Source organism: Vombatus ursinus, unplaced genomic scaffold (genome assembly GCF_900497805.2).
Source record: "Vombatus ursinus unplaced genomic scaffold, bare-nosed wombat genome assembly UNPS02014818.1, whole genome shotgun sequence".
NCBI classification, from domain to species: Eukaryota; Metazoa; Chordata; class Mammalia; order Diprotodontia; family Vombatidae; genus Vombatus; species Vombatus ursinus.
Genome location: NW_020954596.1, coordinates 33,214,331 through 33,230,940, shown reverse-complemented (window position 1 = coordinate 33,230,940; position 16,610 = coordinate 33,214,331). Strand labels below are relative to the sequence as shown.

The window sequence follows — 16,610 nt, the reverse complement described above, 5'->3', positions numbered from 1 at the left end:
ATAAGCAATGCTGTTCTATACACACTGCCCTCCTTGTTTATTCTTCTTTTGACTAAAGGCACACTGCTAGTCATAGGCCCTATCTATCAAGTCTCAGTAATAATTTTGTAGCCAAATGGACCTCTCTATTAAGACTGTTAAATCACCCAGTTACTATATTGTACCTGTCACTCTAATGTTACCAAGCCTGACAGATGTAAGTAAACAGTTTTCTCCTTCCACTTTCCTTTTTTTTAGTTTAAATCTGTCATGATCAAATCCAAAAGCTATATGCAGATGTTTTTTACTGACCCTTTTTACATCTACTTCATTTCTAGACAACAAATGAATCATTAAAATCCTGCTTAGGATGAATGAAGTAAGAGTACCTGAGCTTGTAATGATCTGAAAAGGCATATTTGAGTTAATAGGATTGAGCTGGGCCTTGAAATATGGACAGACTTTAGATGGATAGATCAGCAAGAAGGGAGTAGCAAGACTAAATGACAGAGTATAAAGAGTAAGTTACTTATGCATTCACTAGTAGAGCTAGAGCAATGAATTTTTGTAGTCGGGGGTAGGTAGAATAGCTGGAAAGGTAGACAGTTGTCAGATTGTGTGGAATGCAACATACTAGACAGGCCTTTTAATAATTTCTGGGAACACTACTAAAGGCAAAAACTTTTAGTCATTTATGGCTTATATTCATTTAAGTGGGTTAAAATGTATGTTCATTCTTCACTGGAAGTAGAGGATCACTTGGCATGTTGAAAGAACAGTTTACTTAATATTTAATGTACCTCCTAAAATACCTTATTAACCACCCAAAAAATTGCCTGCTTACCTCTTGGAGTTTGCTTCTCTGCATAGTAGTTGAATTTACAAGTGAATGCAAAGTTGAGATGTTTCTTGGCTTCTGTTTTCTAAGATCTTATTTTTGAATGAAAAGATTCACTTCATTTATTAGCCCTATATTTATCAGGCACTGGGCATAAAAAGACAATAAAACAGTCCCTATGCTCAAAAAACTACTACAACATTGTGTATTTATTTTTGCTTCTTTGGGGGTTATGCCATACCTGTAGATGTTTTCTAGCAGAACAGTTGCATTTTTGAAGTTTTGGGTTCCTGTTGTCAAGAAGTATAGGAAAAAATAAGAAATTTTCTTTTTTCTCATGAACCATATAGTACTTATCTCCAGGGGAATTTACCTCTTCAATGAACATTTATTTGCTCTTTTGACTAATTTTATTAGGTGTTTCATGGATAGTGGGTTTTTTTTTTTAAAGAGACTAGAATAAGGAAAGAATTAAAATCAAGTACAGTATCTTTTTAGTGTGGCTTATTTCAGGGACCATAGTCTTTTACGAGTTGTTCCAAAAGTCTTAGTGTACTTTAGAGCTGTTAAACCTTAAAATCGCATAAAGACTTTTGGAGCACCCTGTATAATGAAGATGGTTTTTTGAAAACGAAACAGAATTTTGTTGCTTCCATTTGTATTCACAAGCAGGGAATTCGGAGGCTTTTCTTGCTCTTCCTCTCTCCATGCTGATGAATTCTTTTAGCTTTCAGTTTAATTACTTCTCAGTCTAATTTTGGTTTGCCTTCTACCATTTCGTACTTTTTTTTCCTTTTCATTCTTTACAGTAGACAAGTCAGACAGACATGTTATATTAGGTTTAAGGAAATAGAGTTTGGATCTCATTTCAGTGAGTACTTTTTCAAAGAAGTTAAAAAAATCAATGGCTGTGTTTTGTTGGGTGACCCGTACCCACTAACATTTTGTTGGTCTGGTAATACTCTATACCTTAAAGTGATGAGTCATTTACAATATTCTCCCCAATTCTTTTGTACTGGCTCTTCATAACAAAAGTACCCACCTACTTTATAGTTGGGCTGAAGACCAAGAACTGAGCTTAAAACTGCATTAAGACTTTTGGAATACTGTATATAAAACAATAAAAATCATATACTATTAACCTGTTTCCGTATTTGGAATATTGATGCATTTCCTATTGCCACAGTTGGTTTTTTTAAGTAGCAAATAAGTAAGAGCTTCAAGAAAGAGTGATTAAAATGACTGGTAGAGTTAAAGAGATACAGTATCAAGATAGATTTTAAATAATTTTTATTCCAGACTCATGTAGCATTAAACTGCTTTTTGAGGACTAGCCTAACCAAGGTTGTAGAAGCTATCACTGATAACTGCCTACTTCCTGATGGCAGCCAATGAAACAAAAACAAAATGGCTTCAGTATTATGCCTCCTTTACAATTGTGTAGTAGTTGTGGCAGAAAAGAAGATAGAGGTTTAAACCATTTTTAGAAAAGCCTACAGATATTAATCTAGGTTTGATGCCCTTAAGTGTGAAATCCATAACCAGTGACCAACAAAATAACTTACTGCTAGTGAAATGAATCATATCATTCTTGACATCTGCTGTGAAACAAATGAAGCTAAATAGATGACTCGAAGGTTCTCCTTGGGAGAAGTTGATAACAGTACTGGCGAAGTTGGTTTTATCATGGGTTTAAGGACAATAAGCAGTGTAATTTCATTGGACATTGGGTTATCTTATGATAGCTCATGATGCACATTTGCAAGAAGACCACCATGGAAATAGTTTATATATCAGGTTCTGAGGGTGAAGAGGTAGGTAATTCTAGTAAGAACTCACTTTCTTTCGACTTTGCAAAAATAAGTAAGTACAGGGCAAAGGTATGCATAGGTGAGGGTAACAAAAAAGTATTAGAAAGTGGGGCAGTTAGGTGGCATAGTGGATAAAGCACCAGCTGTGGAGTTAGGAGGACCTGAATTCAAATCCAGCCTCAGACACATAACACTTACTGGCTGTGTGACTCTGGGCAAGTCATTTAACCCCAGTTGCCTCACAAAAAAAAAAAAATAAAGGTATTAGAAAGCACAGTTCAGGAATAAGAAATGAGATGCCAAAAAAAAATTGTATACTATAGATAAAGAAGTCTTATTCATGTATACTGTAAAAACTTTCAAGAATAGAATCAGTGATGGAGTTGTGAACTAGTCCAGCAATCCTGGACAACAATTTGGAATTATGTCTAAAGGGCTATAAAACTTCATACTTTTTCACTCAGCAATACCACTACTAGGTCTATATCCCAAATTGTTCAAAAAAGAAGGAAAAGGACCTGTTTGTACAAAAATATTTATAGCAGTTCTTTTTGTGGTGACAAAGAATTGGAAATTAAAGGGATGCCCATCAGTTGCAAAATGGCTGAACAAGTTGTGGTAAATGATTGTGATGGAATACTATTGTGCTTTAAGAAATGATGAACAGGATGTTCTCAGAAAAACATGGAAGGACTTACATGAGCTGATGCAAAGTGAAATGAACAGAACCAGGAGAACATTGTACATAGTAACAGAAATATTTTATGATGATCTACTTTGAATTACTTAGCTAATTTCAGCAATACAATGATCCAAGACAATTCCGTAGGACTTACGATGAGAAATGTTATTGGTTGTCAGAGAACTGATGCTCTCTGAGATAGAAGCATACTTTTTTACTTTCTTTTTCCTTTCCTTTCTTTTTTTGTCAGCGTTTTCTTTTGCAACATGGAAACGTGCAATATGGAAAAGTGTTTCGCCTAACTTCATGTATAACTGATATCAAGTTGCTTGTCTTCTCAAGGAGGAGGGAAGAGAGAGAATTTGGAACTCAAAATTTTTTTAAAATGAATGTTAGATTTTTTACATGTAATTGGAAAATATTTAGTGAAATAAAAATATACTTAAAATAATAGTGATAGACACAGTAAGCACAAAAGCAGATAAAAACAACTATATTTTAATACAAAACTCAATTCATCAAATATGTACTAACTGCTTAGTTTCTACTACGAATGTGGGAAGTATACTTCCAAGATTCCAATTCCAAGATTAATTGTGGAGGAGGAGAGCACTTAAGAACTGGGGAAATCAGAATAGGTTTGTAGGACTTGAACTGATGGTGCTAGAGATTTTAAAAGAGGTAAAAGTAAGGAGGAAGAGAATTCTAGGCACGGAGGACAGCCTGTGACAAAAGCATGGTGGCAGTATATCACAAGAAAATTTTTAAAAATGAAGAAAAGAACCATGTATATAAAAGTATTGCAGCTCTTTTGATTAAAGCAAAGAACTTGAAACTATGGAGATTCCCCATCAATTGAGGAATGACTGACCAAATTAAGGCAGTGGATAGAGTGCCAGGTCTGGAGTTAGAAAGACTCCTCTTCCTGAGTTCAAATTTGGCTTCATATACTTAATAACTGTGTGACTCTGGGTAAGTCACTCAACCCTGTTTGCTTCAGTTTCCTCATCTATAAAAATGAGCTGGAGAAGGAAATGGCAAACCATTTCAGTATCTTTGTCAAGAAAACCTCAAATGAAGTCAGGAAGAATCAGATACATCTGAGAACAATGAAACGACAATAATTTTACTATAATAATGTGCTGTGGGACATGTTGAAAGAGGTGGTTTTGAGGAAATTTGGAAGGACTTGTATGAACTAATGCAAAATGAATCAAATAGAACAACTGATACAATATCAGTATTGTAAAGAAAAACAAGTTTGAAAGTTCTGTGTAACACCATGACCAATTCCAGAGGACTTGTGACAAAACATGTTACCTGTAACCTCCTTCGTGACAGAGGTGGTTATGACATTTAGGTAGTTTGGGACGTGGCCAGTGAAGGAATTTGTTTTTCCTGACTGCATATTTGTTACAACGTTTTGTTTTATTTCCTAATTGGGAGGGAGATGTGAGGAAGAGGAGAGCTGGAAATAGGGTAGCCAGGAAGAAAGGAAGGTCATTGAGGTCTTTAAAAGAAAATGGACGAAAGAGAATAGCAAAGAGAAACACTGATACACAGGACAGCTTTGATTTCATTTATTTTATTTGTGCGTACACTCACACTCTTTCAAGTATTAAGTTTGTGATTCTTCCAATGGGATACGCAGGTGGAAATGACTATCATGCAATTGGTGATGTCAAATTGGCCCTCTGGGAAATTATGAGGGCTATTCATTTATTAAATCTGGGTCTCATCTGCATAGAGATGATGTTTGAATCCACAGGAACTGATGAAATCACCTAGAAAGAGCAGTCCTGGTTTTTGTATATATATAGTTAAGGGACATGATAGGAAAGGTAACCCAGCAAAAGAGATGGAGAATGAATAATTATACAGAAGAATCAGAAGAAAACAGTGCTAGTAAAATCTGGGAGAGAGAAAGAGAGGCGTCAAATGCCACATAGAAGTCAAGAAGGGCTTAGAAAAAGACATTGGCTTTCTCAATTATGAGGTCATTGTTAACTCTGAAGGGAAGAGATTCAGTTGAATAGGATGGATGGAAGTTAGATTTTAAATATTTGGGAAATGAATGGGAAGTTAGGAAACAGACAATGACTGCAGATAGCTTTTTCTTGGAGTTTTGTAGTGAGGTGGTCATTCTTGGAATATGTTCACTCCTCATTTGTTTGATAGAATCTCTGTCTTTAAGATGCAGCTCCATCATTCCCTTTCTTGTTCCCCTTAATTGAGAAGTTCGTAACATTTTTTTAATGTCATGGGCTCCTTTGGCAGTCTGGTGAAGTACCCTCTCAGAGTAATGTTTCTAAATGTGAAAATAAAACAAATTATATTGAAATGCAGTTTTCAGTATATCTTTTAAAAATGAGTTGACAGATTCCAAGTTAAGAAACTCTGCTTTAACTACTAATGTGCTTCCTCTCAAACTGCCTTGTGTTTAACTATTTTGCATTTATTCTCTTTATATTTGTATATATAGGAAGTTCTTGCTTTACTTATGTAAGTGGACCATTCCTCAGACCTCTATGTAAAACATATTGCAAAATTGCCCTAGGATGTGGGAGAATGAGGGGGGGAAGCAGAAAGGGAACTTGTGGTCTTGTGGAGGGAGGGGCCTGGCACACAGTTCAAGGACTCTTTGGGGCTGGAAACAGAGAAGCATGCTTGAGCAGGAGGAACACACAAAGGCTGAGGACAGGGAGAGACATGGCGTTCCTGAGTGAGAACAGAAGACATACAGGGACCAGACACACTGGCTTGACAGGGGGTGGGGGTGGAATAGCAGGGTTCCCAATCTAGCGGTGGTGTTCTTTCTGTGTTTCCCTTCTTCTGCTTTCAGTGGGAGGTTTTTTGTTTTTTTTTTTTTTGTTGTTGTTGGGGTATTGAGAGGCAATAGAGCAAGCCCCGAGCCAAGGGGCAGGATCACAGAAGGTATGAGCACAGTAAAACATAGGTATTTTTTTGAATTGTGGATTTCTGTGAAAATTCTTCAGCTCAAGTTAAATTCACTTAATCTGAATTTCTGTAAAGCAAGAACTGTCTGTCTTATTGTCTTTCATGTTAGAATATAATGTCCTTCCCAATAGGTACTTACAGAATTGTTATACCCTCACACAGTGCTTAGTATGTAGGTATCTGATTTAGGTATTGGGCTGCCAGTGAGGTTTCTCCCAACTCTGACCTTCTATTTCTGTTTTTAAAAAATGACCCTTCTGTTTTTAAATTTTTACATATAGTGAAATTTAAATGTGCAATGACTTCAGATTAATTGATGCTTTTTTTTTTTCAAATTCAGATATATGACAGATGGAATGTTACTTCGAGAAGCTATGAATGATCCCCTTCTAGAGCGTTATGGTGTTATAATCCTTGATGAAGCTCATGAAAGGACTTTGGCTACAGATATTCTCATGGGAGTTCTAAAGGAAGTTGTGAGGCAAAGATCAGATTTAAAGGTATGACATATATGCCATTTATAAAACATCCGTGCATTTAAAAAAATGTTCTGAGTACCTGTATTGATTCTGGACATTTAAAGAAAATCTTACCAAATCATTATAAGCATGAAGCTTTTTCTCTAATATGCTTTTTTGCTGACTTCTCTAACAGAAAAAAAGAAATTCCAGGGATCTCCAAATAAAATTTCCAGCATCCTGCATTGCTGTTCCTTGCTTTCATCTATTTGGAGTTTTGTTTTTTGAGTTTTTGGTGGTGATCTTCTGCCTGCTCTCTTTTTAAAACATTTAAAGTGATCTTTTTAATGATTTTTTAAAGTCTAGGCCCATGCAATTCATTTTTTTCCCCTTTAAGAGTGCTGTAGTATCATGACATTGCTATGCTTTATATCAATCTTTACCTAAAGAAGTGGGTGGATATCTCCTGCTACCCTTTCAACCTGTAACACTCAAAAGTAACATGCACTAAGCTTCTCATTTTCCTTTTGTTCAACCCCTGCAATTTTTTAACATGAACATGTTCATTGTTATCTATACTGTTTTGGGTATTTAAGGTATTAACTAATGTTGCTACTATGTTATAAAATGATGACATTCCCTTTAGATACAAATGTGGTGAGTTTTTATGTTTGTTTTTGAGTGTAAAATTGACCTTCATGGCATAGTGGATGGACAGTTGACCTTAGAATTAGAAAGAAACTGGCTGTAAGTGTTCTCTGACATATTGACTGTAGGACCCTGGACAAGACACCTAACTTCTTAGTGTCCCTGGTGAGCTCTCTTAAGGCTAAATTTCACAACAGTGGCTAATCTTCAGTGGTAGAGAGAGTTTCTTAGTGGAATTTTCCAACAGCGAAATCACAAGACCTGATTCTCCACCCTCTGCTCTCTACCCCATCTTACTCCTGTTGTATTTTTTAAACCCAGCAACACCAAGGAGAAAAATGAATGTATGTGCTTCCCAACTTTTGGAAAATCCTTTTAAGATGTATTATAGATAGTATGGGACAATAGAAACATTTTTCTTGTGCTTTCATCTTTGTCTACATATATATTTAGTGCTGTTTGTAGGTGCTCTGGAGGAGCTCATAATAATAGTTGGGAGAAAACATCCCGTATTTGTGAAATGACTAAATAACTGCATAGATTGGAGTGTTGAGAAAGAGAAAGGCTTCATGGAGAACTTGGGTGTTGAACTAGACTTTGAAGGGTGAGCAGAAGTTGAATAGGCAGAAGCAACATTTTTGAAGTGTGACCATCATAGAACCTTTTTGAGAAGGTTCCAATACAGGGCTCAAGTGTGGTGGTAACAAATTTGTTTTAGAGACTGATCAGAGTATTAGTAGATATATCTGCAGAAAAAGTACGTTGTTAAGGTAAGAGAGTATAGTATTTAGAGAAAATATAAGAAATGTTGAAAAGTAACATTTTAACTCCTTAAATGATCAAATCCTGAAGCTACGGAAACCCTCGTTGGCAACTAGGACAGAAAATGAGCTAAAAGATACTTTATATGATATGATAAATTCTTAGCTGTTCCATAACTCTTAGGAGTATTAGACATTGACATGGTTGTCTTACTTTATATTTTCACCTCCCTGCTTTGATCCTAGTTCCAGATCTGAGGAGTAACTGATACACTTTTTTTCATTCTGGCATCTCTAAAGTGGAAAGAGGCAAGGAATAGACTTAGTTTGCCACAGGCAGAAATAGAACCAAAGTAGCAGTAGCAAGAAGTACAGCTGAGCTCTAGACTACATCTCCTCCTAAAGGGATTTAGAAAATGCACTAGACTGAATCCTTATTGAGAATTGGAGAAACTGCTCCAGGGCAAGAAGTGGTCCGATTGGAGCATACAGGCCTAAATTTGTATATATTGTAGGAACAGATGCCAACTGGCAACAATGTTGCTCATTACCCAGTTTCTAGGCTCAGATCCAGAGTAGACTAAGGAGCGATCTGCGTCTAGTATTGTAATTTCAGGGTGAGGAGCAGTTGTAGGTTCTTGGTGGTATACCAAACAAGGCTCAAGTTCAGAAGCAAGGAACAGCTTTGTAATTGACCTCGGGAGTAAAGCAGAGTCTCAATTTCTAGCTTCTATGTAGTCCATTTTAAAGCCTTCAGCAGGATAACCAGGACAAGAATCCTGGGCCAAAGGGAACCCTATGGTACTATCACTCTGAACGAGTGGAGCTTTCTGGCTGGCTGTTAGTGGTGGAATCCAGCATCAGTCTACTGAGTCTTCTAAAAGAGAGTAGGCCTGAACCCAGATCAGGAAGTTCTAGAGCTCAGCCGGGGAGGCAAAAGTCAGACTTTGCCCTGTATCATACCATTTTGGGGACCAGATTCCCAGTCTAGGCTGTCCCTGAGATCCTGAAGTAACGTAACACTCAGTACCTTAAGAAAGCAGTAATAGGAACAGCCTAGATTTCAGGGGTGGGGAACTTTTGGCCTTGAGGCCACAGGTTCCCCACGGCATAGATGTTCTCCCTGGAAGTGTGCAGAGCCCAGCCATAACATAACTTCTGAGGTCAGTAAGTAAGCTGGAAGAAAGCAAATAAAAGAATCCCACCATAAAAGGCTATTGTGGTGATGGGGATGCTTAAGATACAAACTCACAAAGAATATCTTCAAAACATCTGCAAGGAAAGTGTCAAAAGAAAACACATGTTGGGTGCAAGAGCTACTAGAATTCCTGGAAGAGATTAAGTAAGAGTTTCCTTTTTAAGAGTTTAAAAAAGTTATGAATGAAATAAGAAGGCTAAAGGAAATAATTAAAATAATGGAAGAAAGAATTGGAAAGGAAATTTAACAGATTGACACACGAGATATAAAACCTTGTCTAAAGAACAAAATGTGTCTGTGAAACAAATATTAAAGTCAAAAGAAGAAAATATAAGGCAAAAATAACTGACCTCAAAAAAGGCCTGGACATCATATTTCAAGAAATCATAAGGGAAAACTGCCCAGATCTTTTAGAACCAGAGGGTGAATAGATTAATAAGGAAGGGATTTGTTCTAAGGTTATACAAAAATATTTCTAGCGGTTCTTTTTGTAATGTCAAAGAATTGTTAATGCAGGGAGACTCACCAGTTGGAGAACAACTGAACAAGTTACAGCATATAAATATGATGGCATACTGTTGTTCTGTAAGAAATGGTGCAGGGTGTGGTTTCAGAGAAGCCATCTTATTTGAGGTGAGCAAAACTGGGAGAACAACTTAGACGATGAAAACAATGTTATTAAGATTAGGAATTCTCATCAGTATAATAATCAATTAGGTTTCCAGAGTGCTCATAATATAACCAGCTACTTACTTCTTAATAGAAAGGTGAAGCACTCAGAATACAGAATGAGTCATTTTATTGGACCTTGCCAATACAAAAATTTGTTTTACTTGATTGTACATGTTTATAACAGGTGTTTAATTTTTCTTTCTTTTTCAGTGGAGATGGAAGGGGGTGGGAGGAGAGAGAAGCTGAGGAGGGAAAGAGCACGTTTTTGCTGATTGAAAAAAAATTTTAATCACTAAACAAAGATGGGCTATTCAAAAAGAAGAAACCAGGGTCAGTATCAGGAAGATTATTTAGGTTTAAGAAGCATGTTGGAGGAGGTGGTAGGTAGAGTAGTGCTGAGCCAAAATTTATGAATGTTTGAGTAAGACGAATATTATCACTTAAGGGACTTGCAGAAAAAGTAGGCACCTAGTATAAATTGATTCTTTTCTTAAGTATATAAGTATATTTTTAACATAGAAGAGCACAGTTTAAGAAGTATCCAGAAGAATGAATATCCAAGAACATTAATCCAAATTTTCCAGTTTTAAGTATCAACTAAATATTTCATATGTACTCATTATTATGAGCTTTCACAACCAAAATGAAGGATAGTATTTAGTTATACTTTAAAAATATTAAAATTACATTCATATATTACAGTCAATATCATTTTAATATTTTTCCTTTCAGGTTATCGTTATGAGTGCTACTTTAGATGCGGGGAAATTTCAGATTTACTTTGATAATTGTCCCCTTTTAACCATCCCTGGCCGTACACACCCTGTTGAGATTTTTTATACTCCAGAACCAGAGAGAGATTACCTTGAAGCAGCAATTCGAACTGTGATACAAATTCACATGTGTGAAGAGGAGGAAGGAGATCTTCTTCTTTTCCTTACTGGACAAGAGGTACTTTTATTCTTTTCATTTTATGAAACTATAGTAATGTGTTATTAGAATATAAATCAACATATTTTTGTCATTTTGCAGCTGTTGCTGTTCATAATGGTTTATATAACTCCTTTTGTGTATGACCTTAGTAGATATTGAACAGAAATTTCCTTGTACAATAAATATATTCAGATTAATATATATTTATTCCTTAAGCTTTAACTTAGAATGCCATCCTTTCATCATGTAATGCTAAGATACTAGGATCAGAGACCTCTCGAGCTTTAAAGAATCTCAGAGAACTTCTAGTTTAAAGATTCTTTTTTTAGGGACAGCTAGGTGATACAGTGGATAGAGCACTGGCCCTGGAGTCAGGAGGACCTGAGTTCAAATCTAGCCTCTGACACTTGACACTTACTAGCTTTGTGACCCTGGGCAAGTCACTTAACCCCAATTGCCTCACCAAAAAATAAAAGAAAGAAGATTATTTAAGCACCTGGGGCACTTAAGTGACTTGCCCAAGGTCACATACCAAAGTAGGAAGTGTCAAAAACAGGAGGAGAATGCAAGGGCTCTGACTCCAAGCCAATGGTGGGCTTTCCACTCTTGTCTTTGCATTTCTGTTGCTTGGTCTTGTTCTTTTAAATTTGGAGGTAAAGAGCTGCAATAAGTAATGAACACTTAATTCTTCCAGCTCCAAAATGCTCCTTTGCATTCTCTACTTACTAGAATTTGTGTTAGCAAGCTCTTCTCTTAAAATGAAAGCATTTATTGAAGGGAAATTTCCAATTTTCAGTGCCCTGTGCTCTGAAAAACTATTTTCTTATCCATTCCTCCTAATCTCTAAGAATCCTCTTTCTTTTGAATAGATATAACCATATTCTGTTCCTGAGTTTCATTCCACCAAGGCTCAGTGATACCTCTTGTTGAACCTCAGTTTCCTTTCAGTTATTGCTTAAATGTTGGACAGTTGATTAAAGACATGATAGGAGTTTTATCACTGGGTCTCTTCTAACTTTTTTGTTCTCCTGAATTTCTGGACATCTTTACTATTAAATTACTATTAATCTTCACCATGACTTTTCTCTCTATAGCTTTTTTGGTGGATATACAAAAGTATATATACTCTTCCTGTATACATCCTTTTTATTTTAAAGTCCCTTTAATTAGTTAGACTAGACACCAAACAAATAATTTTTTTTTAATTCAGAGAAATACATTCTTAATGCTTTTTGTTGGATGTCTTCTCTCCCTCGATAAGAATCTGTCATCCTTACACTTTGAGCTTATTCCCAGAAATATACATTGCATTCTAAGACCCAACTTGTTTGCCTGTAATTAGCCCATAATTGACTTTTTCCTTCTGGACCCATTGCAAAAGGACAGGATTTAGGGAAATTCATCTTTTGCCAATACTTTCTGAATTCATTCTGGTACTATCATTGTTGCTCACATATATCATTAGAAGTAGGTAGTGTTCATTCATTTTGACAGGTCTTGGGAAATTCTTTGATATTTCTTGACATTGTGCCCAGGGAAGACTAACATTTCCCTGATAATAATGTCAGTGCCTTAGTACCATAGTACTAATTTGAGGTAGTGAATATTAAGTAACAGAAGCAGGATTTAAGCATAGATACTCTAGTTTTGTTTTTGTTAGACCATTTTCTTTAGTGATATCACTAAATTAAAGAGTATAAACAAATGGTGAGACCTATTAAAAAAGCTCCACTTCTGGTGTAATAGTGTATCTTCCTATCTTCCAGTAGCCCTTAGATTTGAACCTTGTGAAGGCCATGATCCATGACTATTATAAACACTGTTCATGAGTATAAATCTCCTGTTTTTAGACCTTGATTGTTGCTGATAACCAAGGGTTTCTGGTTTTATTCATCAGCTACTTTTACACAATCTTCATTTGCATGAGAAATTCTTTTGGGAAAATTTTTGAGGCTGTATTTTATTTCATTGAGTTAAATAGCTTTTTGTAATCAGTAGACCCAGTGGGGTCTTCTGTCCCCTGAATCTTTCAGTTGGTTGATGATTACAAATGGGTGGTGTGCTTTAATTAATCATTGGCAGAAACCTGGGTTACTATCTCAGTGTTTTTGGTCTGGTATAGTTGTTCTTCCCATAACCTTAAAAAGTATGGAATAAGAATTTTGACAAAGGGAAGATATTAGCATGTTAAATGGGTGTTGATTTCAGTTACTTTCTTAACTGCTAGATTGTGGATTATTTAATGTTTTAGTAAAAATTAAATTGACATCTCATAATTTTTAGAATACTTGATAAAAAATATTTCAAGAAATGTTTGTTACCATTTTAGCAAATCACAATATTAACTTTCAATTACACATCTGATTATTTGTTTACCTCCTACTTTAGTATTTGATAAATATTTCTTTCAGTATATTTCCAATGAAAATCATAGTGTAAAATATACCCTAATTTTATCTGTACACATTTCATTTGAATACCTCAGCTTATAATAATTTTTCATTTGGTTGAAATTTTAGCAAAATTTTGAACTATATTTTTAGGCATTTTTAGACACTATTAATCTCATTCTTGACTATCCATGTTGATACTGTAAAGGTGTTTATCCTTATTAGGTATAATAAAGCAAATCTTCCATATAATTGCAGTAGTGATATGTGACATTAAAGCTTAATTGGTTTATTTAAAATATTTTGCCCATCAATTTCTTTTAGATTGTGAAAATTGAAAAGGTCATGAGTACAGTTTAATATTCCTGGGTGAGAGATTTCAATTTTAGCACAATTTGTTGAGAATTAATTAGGAAATCTGACTTGAAGAAAAAGGGATGTTGAATGTAAATAAGGCCATTTATGTGTTCATTAGAATATGGAAGCCTCGGCTTCTTGGGACTGTTGTGAAAACCTATTGGTGTTCACTAGATTTGTTTAAGTTGTTAAATTGAGAATATAGTGTCCATGAAGATAAAAATGTGCTGGTATACACAAAATAATCTTTGCATAGAACTTGATTATGATAAATACTTGAAAAATATTTACATTCATGTTGGTTTTGTTTACTTTAAACTTTTTTTGGTAGGAAATTGATGAAGCCTGTAAAAGAATAAAGCGTGAAGTTGATGATTTAGGTCCAGAAGTTGGTGACATTAAAATCATTCCTCTGTATTCCACACTTCCACCTCAACAACAACAGAGAATTTTTGAGCCTCCTCCTCCAAAAAAACAAAATGGAGCAATAGGACGAAAGGTAACAAAGATTTCTTATTATTTCATATTCTATAGCAACTAGACTGCTGTGACCTAACAATCATCATAATTACACTTTTTTTCTACTGTTTTATGGTTTGCAAAATATTTTCTTCACAATAAGTTGGGAAGTAGGAAGCACAAATGTTATTCTCTCTTAACACTGAGGCACAGAGAAGTAAGGGCAGCTACTAAGTGTCAGGGTTGGAATAGAGAAACAGCTGGAGAGGATAGAGCAAGCACTTAGTCATTACTAGATAAGTCACATAAGTAATACTATTAGTACAGTATTCAGTTTGTTGAATGAATTCCTAAAATCTTTGGGGAATACTAAACCAAGTGATTTCAGAAGTATAGTGCTGTGGGTAATTATTAACTTGATTTCATTTAGAAATTTCAAGTCCTTTGTCTTCAAGAAAAAAATAAATATTTTATTGGTATTCCTCAATTTCACAACTTGTGAATAGATATATTCCAGTAAAAATTGATTGTAATAGGGATTCTCAATTTCTCATTTGGAGAAGCCTTGTAATAATAACCAAGATTCTAGGGAGTATACAGTCTGCTTATGACTAATTGAAATGAATTGAGGCTTGTTTTTTGTTTTTTTAATAATTCTTCATGAAGTTCATGTCAGTTTCTCTATGTTACTTTTGGCTCTAATTAAGACCTTTTTAGAACAGTTAACATGAATGAGAACACTACTACAATTCTTCGCTTTGGTGATATACCTACTCCCCCTCTTCTCCTGCCCCCCCCCCCTTTGTTTTAACTTATAACTTGACTTAGTCATCACTCATCCTGGAAGTTTGCTAATTGATTCAGCTAGAATTGCACACTGCTCAATAAGGAGGGGAAATGGGCACTGTGGAAATGCTTCTGTAGTTTTAAAGAGAGGCTTAATGATCCAAGAACAATAAGATAAGTTAGTGCCTGCTTGGAAGTTGAGGAAACCAACAAGTTAACATCCTTCCTGAATTGTTGAGCTTAACATCTTGGCAATTGATCCCATCACTTCCTGGCAAATAGAGGGAGAAGAAATGGAAGCAGTGTCAGATTTTATATTCTTGGGCTCACAGATTGCAGACGGTGAGTGCAGCCATGAAATTCAAAGGTCCTTGCTCTTTGAAAGGAAAGCTATGGCAAATCTAGACAGCATACTAAAAAGCAGAGGCATCATCTTGCTGACAAAAGTCCATGTAGTCAAAGCTATGGTTTTTCCAGTAGCAATGTATGACTGTCAGAGTTGGACTGTAAGGAAAGCTAAGTGCCACAGAATCAGTGCATTTGAATTGTGGTGCTGAAGAAGACTTTTGCAAGTCCCTTGGACAGCAAGGAGATCAAATCAGTCAAAACTTAAAGAAATTAGTTCAGGCTATTTGTTAGAAAGTCAAATACTAAAGCTGAAGCTTATATACTTTGGTCACATAATGAGAAGACAGGAGTTATTGGAAAAGACCTTGTTGGGAAAGATTAAAGGCAAAAGGAAGAAGGGAATGGCAGAGGAAGAGATGTGTCATGATAGTGTCATGGAAGTAATGAACGTTTACTTGGACAGACTTTGCAAAATAATGGAGGATAGAAGGGCCTGATGTGCTGTGGTCCATGGGGTGACACGACTGAACAACAATAGCACAAAGTAAAACCTTGAGGACTGAGAAAATAAACTAGTTTAACCAAAGTGCATTATTATTTTGAGACAGTACATATATGGATCACCTGAAATATGATTGAACTAATCCTGCTACTTAAAAGTCAGTTACTGAACTGTATCCCAAGTGGATTATTCCCTGAGCTCAGCATTCCATTTCCTTTCTTTGTTTGCATAGGATGGTCCCCCATACCTTGTGGGCATTTCCTTCTCAACTTTTCTTCAAGGAAACTCAGAGTCAGAGCTGAAAGGCACCTTAGAAAGCATTTAGTCCAACCCCCTCATTTGGCAGGTTGCCCAGGCTTGTGTTAGTATTTGATGGTAAAGCCTTCAGATGAATTCAAGTCAAAGTCCCTTGACTTCAGATGTAGCTCATTTTCCTCTCATACTTCACATAATTTCATGGTTCAGGTTAGTTGCAGTTGGGAGAGAAAGGGGCTTTCTTGACCTCCTAGTAGTTAGTGTGTTTTTCCTAATCATTTATCTTTTTTACATACATATTCCCAGTAAAATGTAAACTTCTTGGGGGCAAGGACTATTTTTCATTTTGTCTTTGTATTCTCCAGTACCTAGCACAGTGCTTTCTTTCCTTGTACATAGCAGGTACCTACTAAGTGCTTACATCAGGCTATCCCTGTGATATGCATGTTAACCAGCCCCTAAGTTATTTAACTTGAATTACGACCACCTCTCTCTCATTCCCTACTTTATTACTGTTTCCCTCAGCCTTGGCTCTTGCCCCTTAAATAACCAGTAATGAGGCCCTTAGTCTTAAA

General features: G+C 35.8%; 1 protein-coding gene across 1 annotated transcript in view; it reads left to right on the top strand.

Annotated features, from left to right (window-relative positions):
* The window catches only part of DHX15 (DEAH-box helicase 15), a 65,223-nt gene that overhangs the window by 26,766 nt on the left and 21,847 nt on the right, over positions 1-16,610 (top strand). The window contains exons 4-6 of the mRNA XM_027836124.1: positions 6,609-6,768; positions 10,738-10,956; positions 14,017-14,184. Of these exons, the coding sequence (XP_027691925.1) occupies positions 6,609-6,768; positions 10,738-10,956; positions 14,017-14,184 (547 nt within the window). The remainder of the gene's footprint in view (positions 1-6,608; positions 6,769-10,737; positions 10,957-14,016; positions 14,185-16,610) is intronic.